This window comes from Phaethon lepturus, unplaced genomic scaffold (genome assembly GCF_000687285.1).
Source record: "Phaethon lepturus isolate BGI_N335 unplaced genomic scaffold, ASM68728v1 scaffold37043, whole genome shotgun sequence".
NCBI classification, from domain to species: Eukaryota; Metazoa; Chordata; class Aves; order Phaethontiformes; family Phaethontidae; genus Phaethon; species Phaethon lepturus.
This window is the reverse complement of record NW_010530420.1, coordinates 1200-12220: the sequence shown is the minus strand read 5'-3', so window position 1 is coordinate 12220 and position 11021 is coordinate 1200. Positions and strand designations below refer to the sequence as shown.

At 47.5% G+C, this 11021-nt stretch overlaps 1 protein-coding gene across 1 annotated transcript in view; it reads left to right on the top strand.

Annotated features, from left to right (window-relative positions):
• DRG2 (developmentally regulated GTP binding protein 2) overlaps positions 1–7694 on the top strand; it is a 7916-nt gene extending 222 nt beyond the window's left edge. The window contains exons 2-13 of the mRNA XM_010284264.1: positions 655–815; positions 1252–1341; positions 2529–2589; positions 3597–3687; positions 4123–4195; positions 4348–4438; positions 4634–4731; positions 5352–5428; positions 5876–5964; positions 6915–6973; positions 7400–7453; positions 7540–7694. Coding sequence (XP_010282566.1) covers positions 655–815; positions 1252–1341; positions 2529–2589; positions 3597–3687; positions 4123–4195; positions 4348–4438; positions 4634–4731; positions 5352–5428; positions 5876–5964; positions 6915–6973; positions 7400–7453; positions 7540–7626 — 1031 coding nt within the window. The 3' untranslated portion in view covers positions 7627–7694. The remainder of the gene's footprint in view (positions 1–654; positions 816–1251; positions 1342–2528; positions 2590–3596; positions 3688–4122; positions 4196–4347; positions 4439–4633; positions 4732–5351; positions 5429–5875; positions 5965–6914; positions 6974–7399; positions 7454–7539) is intronic.
• The last annotated feature ends 3327 nt before the right edge of the window (positions 7695–11021 follow it).

Below are 11021 nucleotides of genomic sequence, written 5' to 3'. Positions count from 1 at the left end.
TCCCCTCTGGTTCTGCCAGGGAGGATGCCCAGCACCTTGCTGCTTCTGGAGGCTTTAGGCTGTGGTAAATAATGGAAAGGAAAAATAGGAAATCCCGTAAGCTTTTGGGTTTCTTGCCCTTCCTTGTTACAAAGAGACGTTCTACAAAAATAAGTACTTTTTTTTTTTCTGTATCAGGTGTAGATTCAAATGTTTTGCTAAGAATAAGTCAATAAAGTACTTTCACGTGTGTAAGCTCTAAGTTAAACGTCTTTAAAAATTGACAAGAATATGTGGAAAAAAAAAATATTGCATTTTTGCAGTGCCGGATGTAAGGAGCGGCCGTTCCCCCTGTGATCTCCCTGTCCTGAACTGCCTCCCTTCACCCGTTCATTCCTGTACCTGCTCTCCCTCTGGCTTGCTCCTTTTAACCAGGAATTTTTTGGCTGTTTATTTCTCTTGAGTCTGGCTTTCTGTGCAGGTTACTAGAAGGTTTGCTCTCAATGGACGATATTTCAAAAGGTTGCAGAACAGCTGTGGGGTAGCTCGTGTGTGTGGCAGTGGTTAAGACCTTGACTGAGATCCACAGCGTTTCTTTTTAGGAACGTTCGTATTTCTAGAAGTGACTTACTAGCAACTTTCCATCGACCAGTTGTTGCCTTCGTGTTATTCCAGCCACTGAGTACCACCTCGGCCTGCTGAAGGCAAAGCTTGCAAAATACAGAGCTCAGTTACTAGAACCCTCCAAATCCTCGGCCGCTAAAGGGGAAGGCTTCGATGTGATGAAATCTGGAGATGCCCGGGTGGCGCTGATCGGTTTTCCTTCTGTGGGTAAGGTCAGTGAGTGTCTACGTTAACCATGTGGCATGTGTGTTCCTAGGTTTGTGGTTAGCAGTGGCTGTAAAGCAGATATCCATTTTCTCTTTGTTTTTTACCTTCTTGCCATGAGTTAACAGAAAGTTATTATATGCTGAGAGCTGAAAGTTAGAGCTGGGGGAAACACTACTTCATCTGTGCGGTGCCCTGTGGCAGCAGCCTGAAACTTGGTCTTGCCCAGCCACAGTGCTGCTGAGAAAATAGCTGAGAGTACAGGATTTACCTTCATTCAGCGAAAGTGCTGGTTGTCCCATCACCTCCTTGGTCCCTGTGCCTGGAACAGCCACAACACGACTTCTGAAAGCTGAGGAACACTTTGGGGTTGCTTGTTTTGCTGAACATTTACCGGTGCTTCCATTTGTGTACCTTTAGTGATGCTGATTTCTTGCATTTTAGTCCACATTTTTGAGTTTAATGACCTCAACTGCCAGTGAAGCTGCGTCTTACGAGTTCACAACCCTGACGTGTATCCCAGGAGTCATAGAAGTAAGTAAGATTCTCATCCCTTTGGCACAGTAATGGTAAGAAACCCAGACGTGTAAATATATCTGTTCACACCAGTTACACTTGTGCTACCAGTAAGAAGCAGTGATATCCAAAGGTCTGTGCTGACTTCTGCTTTAAGCTTTAGGAGGTCTTGCATGCTTGCAGTATCAGGTCTTCTGCAACCTGCAGTGCTAATTTAGCGCTTCCCTTGGCTACACAACTCTTCAGGATTGACTGCCTAAGCGGGGTTTCATATGCTGCCATTTGACTGACCAGAGCAATACGACAATTCTCAACTGAATTTTTTATAACCGCTATTGGCGCCATTGACCAGATGGCTGGAAACCTTGACAGATTTGTTTTTAATGAAGCTTTAAAAGAGGCAATCTGTACTGTGATCAATTTGGAAAGAAAATCCAACTACTCCTGTCCTTGAGGAGTTGTATTAGTGGTGGCCTAAGCATCCATCAGTAAAGCAAATGATAAAGGTCATAAAACTGAAAAGTGTCCAAGAGCAATGAGAAAATTTGGGTCAGAACTGGAAGCGGAGTTAAATAATGAAAGTAACCGTATTTATATTGAAATAAACACAAATATTGTAGCACATCCAAACGCAGCCTTGAGCTGCAGTCACTCGTTAAAGCCGTTACTGAGAGCATCACTGCAACAGTAGCTTGAAAGCTAATGCCCCTGTGGATCTGATGGACGAAAGTCTCCTGTTGTTTCCTGGTTGTTGTAAGACATGCAACACGTCTGAATGGTTGTGATCCATCGCAGTAAGAGATGGTGGCACTTGCTTGTCACAGTGCTTTCTTGCTAGACCAAGAGAGTAGGTTGGGTTTTGGTTTTTTTTTTCCTTTTCATCTCACCAATTCAGGATAATGCTACACTTGTACTGTGTAGTTTTCCTGGTGCTTTGTCAAACTGCAATCATGTGATGGTTTAGGAGGCCAGGACCTAACATACTGCAGTATGTGGTGTTGAACACAGCTTCACAGGAAGCACTCTGGTGGTTGTCTTGACAAAACAGAGCCATCAACTGTGTGCAAAGTTGTCCTGCTCTGTCAGGTTCATTCAGTTCCACTCTCTGCTGGCTTTGGATCCCCAGTGCACGCTTGGGACTTTGGAGGCAGCTCAGGTGCCCTGCACAAGGCTTTCAGCTGTCTGTCCTTCCCTTTCCTTTTCAGTACAAAGGAGCCAATATTCAGCTGCTGGATCTGCCTGGAATCATCGAAGGAGCAGCACAAGGTTGGCTGATCTCTGTGTTCATGTAGAGTAGGGATTTGCCCTCAACAGCGTACCTGGGTGTCTCAAACGTTAGCAGGTTTCCTCGGCCAATAGTTCCCTCATTTGCTTTCCAGATTTTAGGGTCCTTGATCTTATGTGAGGCACGATTCTTATCCTTGAGCCCACGTAAGGTTCTATATGTAGCAGAAAGATGCTTTTCTGGAGGTGGGAGCCAAAGCAAGCCAGTCACTTCTCACCTTTTTGCATGAGTGTTATCTTGCTCATCTGTTTTGTGGTACAGAGGAAATCTAAAGAAAGATGCTAGAGAGGCAGAGGGGGAAATTACAGCTAAACAGTAACCTCTTTTGACTAATTTCGTGAATTCCTGCCAGTCCTCCTGTGACTCCTGATTCTGGGAAGAGGTGTTGGCTTTGTCCCTTTGCTTCATCATTGTCCAGATTGGCCGGTTGTGTCAGAAGATGCCTTAGGAAACTTTGGAAAATCTCCTAATGGTCTCGTGTGTGGGGGTTTTTGTTGGTTTTTTTTTGGGGGGGGGGGGAGCATGGCCTGGTTAGTAATGTCTCTCTCCTTATTGACCAGAAAGCATAAGCATACATGACCTTTCTGCACAGGGACCATAGGCCCACATCACTGTTGTGGGTAAGCTGTCTCTGCTGCCTGGAGCTGGTGCCATTGCCCATGTCTGCGGATGTCTGTCCTGCTGGCAGAGCTGTCATTTCCGTCTGTGCAGCTGTACTCAGATAGCTTTACACACACTGGTTCATGCAACCTGTGGTGCAGGAACAGCAGCAAAGAGTATTTGTCAGGGCTTGTGCTGGACATAAGACCATACGGATGGACCAGATATGCTCGCTCAGGGCCCCCCCAGCCACTGACTGCAGCCAGTAGAGCATTGCAGGATCTTTTTCCTTGTTTCCAAGGAGCTGTGCAGGGCAGGAGTCCCAGTCTGTTGCAGAACTTGTAGATGGTTTCTCTCCCTGATGTACGGCCATCTCCTCTCTTCTCAGGGAAGGGCAGAGGTCGGCAGGTGATAGCTGTGGCCAGGACAGCAGATGTTGTTATTATGATGCTGGATGCCACAAAGGGTGAAGTACAGAGGTAAGTGGGTGCTGCTGGGCACATGGAGCTGTGTGGTGGTGGGCCAGGTTCAGGGGTTCTCACGTGCCCAGAAAACATGCCAGCTCCCTGTATGTCCTGTGTGTGTTGGGGAACCAGTATTTAAGCTATTGAGTGCGAGACAGAGGTTGTACTCCACTAGAAGCACGCTAGCTAACTGGGAGCAGCGTTTACAGAGCTCTCTACAGGTCTCCACTTGGGCTTCTCAGCTGACGGATCGTTCCCCCAGGATGGCCTTTCAGAGATGGGGATGTCAATCTAGATTTCCACCACAGACTCTGTCCCGCGTTAACTGTGGTTTTTAGGTTGCAGTGAAAGCTTATGGCAAGGCAGTATCTACGATAGTCAAAAAGGAAAGGTGTGGGCATCACCTGACTGGCCCAGTCTCACAGGTGCTAATGTGCAGTGTCCCTACAGGGCCCTGCTGGAGAAAGAACTGGAATCTGTAGGGATCCGGCTGAACAAAAGCAAACCAAATATCTACTTCAAGGTGAGGTTTTCTGGGCTGCTGCAAGCACAGCTTGTGTCTGGCTGCCTCCTGAAAGCCAAGGTCACTGTGTGCTGTCCCTCCTGTTGGACAGACTGAAGGGGCGTTGCGGATCTTCCAGACTGTTCTTAGGTTGCTTTATTGCCTCCCTGCAGCCGAAGAAGGGTGGAGGTATCTCCTTCAACTCAACTGTCACGTTGACTCAGTGCTCCGAGAAGTTGGTGCAGCTCATCCTCCATGAGTATAGTATCCTTTCCTAAAACAGGAGGCCTCTGAGCCATTAGCAGCTCGTGAGTCAAGTGGTACCTGCTGCAGGACAGCCTTGCTGTGTCTTTGGTGCTTGCTGGGTTGAGAACAGGCTTTCACAAGCAAGCTCAACCTGTTGGCTCACAGTGGTGTGTAGGTGTGTTGGGATTTGGGCCTTGACGATGTTCACCTCAGAAATCTTCAATGCTGAGGTCCTCTTCAGAGAGGACTGTTCCCCTGACGAGTTCATTGACGTGATTGTAGGCAACAGGGTCTACATGCCATGCCTCTACGTGAGTATCTCAGAAACAGCCTGCCTTCTGCAGCACCGAGCATCTCCATTCTTTGCTGAAGGAAACACTGGGTCTTCCTGCTTCCTAAAGCAGTAAGGATTTGGGGTTTAAGAGGTGGAAAGTGTACCTCAACAGGGAGCCTTTTGTAAGCTTGATGCATGCGGCTGTGCTCTGTGTGTGTTCCCTGTGCCCTCTTGTGGCTGGTTGCCGTGGAGCAGCACGAGCTGCGTGTCCTGGTGGCGTGGGGTTTGCTCCCACGGCGCAAAGCCTTCGGTTCCTGTGCTGCAAGCTCTGCGGCTTGGGCTTTCACTAGGTTCCTTATGCCAGAGGTCACTTAACGGCTCTGTTTGATAGCAGCTGGGTCTATAGTGAAATCCAAGATACTGGAGAACGTGTTGCAAGTCATGCCAAGGGTGAACTTTAGAAGACCCAAACTTACATTTAGGCTTCTGAATTTTAACAGTTTATTTTCCTAAGAGCCTTGGCTTGTCCTCTGGCTGACAGGATTTGAGATTCTGTTTTAGATGCTGGAACTACCTTCTTGTACCTATGTGCCTTTCTTCCTTGCAATGGTGCTGAATTGGCTTCCTAAAGGGTGTGTTGTTTTTCCTTTGATCTAGGTTTATAACAAGATTGATCAGATATCTATGGAGGAAGTGGATCGTCTTGCTCGGAGACCCCACAGTGTTGTAATCAGGTAGGACCCTGTCACGCTGCCTGATGTACTGGCGCGGATGGTGTGGTGGTTCATTTCATTCTCCCTTCTCCAGATCCCCTCAAGAAGGGGCCTCTCCCAGCACTGCCTGCAGCTGCTGGGATGAGAAGCAGAGCTGCTGGGCAGCTTTTTCCAGGCTTGCTTCCCCCAGAGAGGCAGACTGGCTTCTCCACACTCTCTGCAGACCAGCATAAGCTAGTCTAGCTTGTTTCCTTAGAAGTGCTGATATATCTGACTGGGGCTTTGCTGCTTCAAAGCTGCTTGCCCTTCTGAAAGCCATATTTATTTCACCTTGTGTTTTTCCTTTGCTGGCCTCATTAAAGACTTTTCCCTTGTTCCCTAGCACTTTAATAAGACGTTTCACCTTGTTCTTCTGGATCTCTAAAGCACAACAGCAGTAAACACGGAGATGTTGCTGGTGTTTTGCAGCTGTGGCATGAAACTCAACCTGGACTACTTGCTGGAGAAGCTGTGGGAATACCTGGCACTCACCTGCATCTACACCAAGAAACGAGGACGTAAGTGACTGTTAGCTGAACAGAAGGTTCGAGAGGCACAAAAGGCTGCGGCTCGTCAAAGGCAGACAGGCTGCCAGCAGGGCTCAGATGCCTGGCTGTCAGCGATCTTGTGTGTCTTGGAAATGCTGCAGCTACACTTTCCCTAACCAGCTTTCAGCTCTTGGGAAACACTTTCTGTTCCATCTCATCCAGCCATGCGTGTATCCCCCCACAGCCCTTCTATTCTCTCTGCACTAGAACAGCTGAATTTTCATAAGACTTTGCATGATGATACAAGGAAGTACAGTCTGCAAGTTCGCAGCTTTTTTCATTGTTATGCGCACTCTGTGATGAACTGTTCATCCCATCACTACCCAGAAGAGGTCTCCTGCTCCTGCTGTGAGAGGTTTGGTGATTCCCATGCCAGGCTCCTGAGGCTCAGGAGTGCCTTTGATCCTCCTTTTGCTTTACAATTCGCTTGCAGCTTCTCCCAGTGATGAAGGCATGTCTATAACTTGTTCCTGTTTGGTTGTGAACAGCTGTGACTCTGAACTTGGATGGATGTGAGGAGATTAAGGAACTTCCTATGAGCTTGTTAAGTGATGAAATCTTGGGGATTTTACAGAAAACTACAGAGTGGTTTGGCTTTACTTGAGCAGGTGTGTGCTCAAGTAAAACTTGGCTAGTTTTTTTTGTCCTAAGTCAAGTATTTGGAATGGAGTTGGGGCGGGTGAATTGTGAGGAGGCTGTTGACTGTGTGACGTGGGTAACCGTACCTGTGGGTACTGGAGTGTCTACAGAACTGATTTGATGCTTTCAAGTACGCAGCTACCTGTTCTGTCTGGAGCTGGCAGGTGTAACGGAGGAGGAATTTGGGAGTAGTACGGCAATGTGAGATGGTGTCAGCATGTTAGAACACACTTGATGGAAGTCTAATGCTTTTTTTTCCCCCCTCTCCTGCTTCTCCACAGAGAGACCAGACTTTACAGATGCCATTATTCTACGGAAAGGGGCCTCTGTGGAGCATGTGGTAATTTCTCTGCATCTTTTATGTTTCCTTGTCTGTAGAAGGCAGGTTCCTCTTGGAGCCTGCTATGATTTGTGCTTCATAAAGCTTGGGATACGTCAGTGTTTAGTTGGGCTTCTCCTTTTGTTACCTTTACTGATTCCATCTGCCTCAGGTTTCTTTCCTAGTTGCTATGAAAGGTTTAAATAAAATTGCTTAATGCAGTCCAATGCAAAAGTACATGGAAGCAGTGGGATGGGGCTTTTTATGTGGACTGGTGATTCCTGTGTGTCTGTTCTGTATTCTTTCAAGTTCTGTTAAGTGGCTTCTAAAGTCACTATTGTAATTTCTGACATAGACCTGAGTCGCTTCTCACTCCTGGATGTTCAGCAAGTTGTTTGCAAAGTAGTGTCATTGAACTGCCTCACACGCTGTCTGTCTGTCTTGCAGTGCCATCGAATTCACAGATCATTAGCCAGCCAGTTCAAATATGCCTTGGTGTGGGTAAGTGTTTAACAGCAAACAAATTCCCTGTCCTGTGTGTCTCTGACTGGTCTTCTCCTAACCCTTCTCCCCCTTTTGCTTTGAAGGGCACAAGCACAAAATACAGCCCTCAAAGAGTGGGCTTAACCCATATGATGGAGCATGAAGATGTCATTCAGATCGTAAAGAAGTAACCCTTTTTGCCTGGCCTTGTCTTTCATCACTAGAATTGGAACTGACCACATAAAAGCAAAACAAAACAAATAAAAGAAAACAAAAAAAAAAAAAGAAAAAGGGAGAAGTGTTCTACAGCCAAGAAAGCAAGAAAGCTTCTGTGAAGCTTCTTCTCTTGGAGAAAGGCAGAAAATGAGGCTACTGTACTTGCAGGTGGGGATGGGGAAGATGGGTTTCCATCTTGCAGCATTTCAGGCGAAGTAACGTTTCTTAAAAATAAAAATGGAGCCAGTTCTTCTAGGACACAGTTCTCACAGCAAGCAATGTCCTGCCCCTATAGGGTTTGCACATGGATCTGTGTGTTAAACTTCCAGTGGGAAGTTTATGAGTTTGTGTGAACAAGTCTGGCCCTGTGCTTTGGGACAGGGGAGCCAGGGCTGAGAGAACATTGCTGATGCTTTGCTGCTTATCTAGTCACTTAATTTAAGCATTGATCTGAAACACAAACAAAGTTCTCCCTCCCCTGCTTATTGGACACGTTGTCTCTGCAGCTTTCACTGTTGGAGACTTGAATCCCTGTGTCCAAGACAACCCTGGTGAATTTGTAGTGGTGCCACCTCAATTAACATCAAAACGTGGCACTGCGTGCCTCTCCTTAGCTCTGCAGTCGGCTTTGTTGGACATCTTGGTCCAACTGGTACTGAGAGAGATGAGAAATGAAAATTTGTTAATGAATGATTAATCTGGGCAAACTGCAGCAGGGTACGATCAAAGAGCCATAGACTGCAGTGGGGATTTGCTTCTGGCATATCCCTCATCGAGGAGCTCTCTTGGGATTTTCTTCCCTTGCCCTTGTCCTACCCGTTAGTTCCCAAGAGTATTACTGGGGATCTCCTGCTTTCTCAGTCATGCCCCTAAAATTCCAGTAACAGCTCTTTGAGCTCAGTGTACCATCCCATGCCGTGGGTTTTACCCCAGCCCTGTTAAACATTGTTGCTTGTCTGGGTATTTTTCATCAGAAATCTGGGATTTTTCTAATCATGCTTTTTCATTGAATACTGATGCTAAACAATTCAGAGTGCCTGATAGAGAACAGCTCTTTCCTTCTGGGATCAAGAGTTGGCAATAGCTTTTATTTTCTTTCATTGAAAAAGGGTTCGGTCTGATGTGGATTCTTAACTGTGAGGACAGGTCTGATAGCAAACTTGTCTGAGCAGGGCTCCTTCCCTCTCCTTTGTGCTCCTCCCCACCCCTCTCAAACTGATCGAGCAGAAATGGAAGGATTATTTTATTTGAGAAAATAAAAGTTGCTATTTCATGTGAACTGTAGGTGTCTGCCTGCAGTGGGTAGACGGTTTGGTGTGTTTTCTGACTTTTTTTTTTTTTTACCTTCGGCCACCTGAGGAATCCTGGATGCTGTTGCAGGAGGTTGTAGGTGGGAGTAGATTGTGAAGTGGCTGCAGGACGGCTCTGAGGCTGGAGGGGAATTGATGAGGCCTGATGGGAGATAAATAGATATTATACGCAATACCCAAGCTAAGAAGGTGACTTTGAACTCTGTAAGTTCCCTTCCTTGTCCCTGGCTTTGTTCACAGCTGGAGTGCAGAGCAAATCCCGACCGCGGTGGCAGCTAGCGGAGAATGAGCTCCAAATTAGCCGCATTATGCCGGAGCTGGCTGGAGAAAGCAGGCAGCTCTCTGTGTGCACTGGGTGGGATGCCGTTCCAGCACATTAACTTGCCCTTTAAATTTCCTGTGAAGGTTGCAGAGGCAGAGCTGCCTGCACAAAGAGTTCCTTTGGTTTCATTTTGTCCCTGAGTTTCTGACTTTTCACTCCAAACCTAGGACCCTGTCAAGCCCCGGCACACGAGCAGGCAGCCAGAACTGCTTTTTGGGCTTCATCCCTGGGCCAGGTGGTGTGTGGAGTTGGGGAAATGGCAGATGCTTGTGTGAAGCTGCAATGCACAGTATTGCCTGCTAAAACATGTCCTTGGTTAGTGCCTACCTCTCGGTGTGTTCTGGTTTCAAATTCTGTAGTCTAGCGTGCCATCATCAAAAAAACTCCTCTGTCTAATTAGCCTTAGTCTTCATTTAGTAAACTGGGCATTTCGTCCTGTTCAAAACTGATGTATGGTTAAATTTGGAATGGGGATGAAGTCAAAAGGCTTAAGCCAGAAGCAGCTAACTTCTTTCTTTAGTGGGAGTAGCTTTTCTGCAAGCAAGTTTATAGCTGTATTTGAAAACGCATGCATTTAATTGCAGTGTTCATTCTTCCAGACGGCTTCCCTAATTGTTCTGCACTAACATTAAAAGCTGCAAACGTTGCAGGAGCAGGTTTGCCTGAAGATCTCTCTGAATCCTGAGGAAGTAAGGCCCTAAGGGCAAGGGAGGGGAAATCTACTGCAACATTAGGATTGTACCGGAGCCTCCTGAGGTTTATGGAGTTGGTCAAGGGCCCCCGTTAGCTCCGCCGGGGAGCTAGCGAAGGGAGATGTGCTCAGAGCCTCCTTGCTGAGCGTGTTTGGAGAAAGGCTCTCTTAAAAAAAAAAAAAAAAGATAAGGATGAGGCAGGCAGGAGCTGTGTGTTTGCCCCCTGAAGAGCAGCGCGCTGCATTTTCTCCGCTGTCTGAGGGAAGGCTTGGCTGCACGATGCTCAAGCAGCCTGGCTGGTGGTCTGCTCTCCTGGGCTGCAGCCCCCCTGCCATTCCTCTGCCCTTTCAGCCGGCTCCGGTTTCATCAGCACCGTACCCTGAGCCCGGAGGGCTGCGCTGATCCTGCCCTGTCCCTGGGCCTGCCTCGCTTGCGGCGTGTGGCCGTGCGTCGCTGCTGAGCGGCGCTCCAGGTGTGAAGCGGGGTGGATCGGCTTCGACACACTCCATCAGCCACCCTCCATCTAGTCCTGGAAACGGCGGCGGCCCGAGGCGTGCTCTGTTTAAAATGCCTGTTCCAGGCAATCAAGCAGGTTTGATTGGCTGAACACTCCTTTTATAATTTAATTTAGTTGAGAATCGTTTGCAAGGTAATAAAAAGAGACTCTGACTCCAAATACATTCATTTAATTCAATGAGAGACAGTTACTGCGGCGGGCTCGCCTCAGCCAGCTTCCCTCACCCCATCACGCTGACATCTTAAAGTGCTGCTCAGGGCTGTATATAAGAGTCACGATCCGCAGTGACAGCTTAATTGTTTCAAATGCTGACAAGGGTCACCCCAACCAGCCAGGGCTGGCTCGGGAGGCTGCGGAGAGGAGGATTTATGGCTGGCAAATAGTTTTGAATTCCTCTGGTTGCGCCTGCTAAATGATGAACCTGCCCCTTGGGGATTGGGGCTATTGATTGTAATTTGCAGTTAAGCCCTCGCTTTCCGAGGAATCAGCATAATAAATACCCGCCGCATTACGGCAGGGGCGTTCTTGC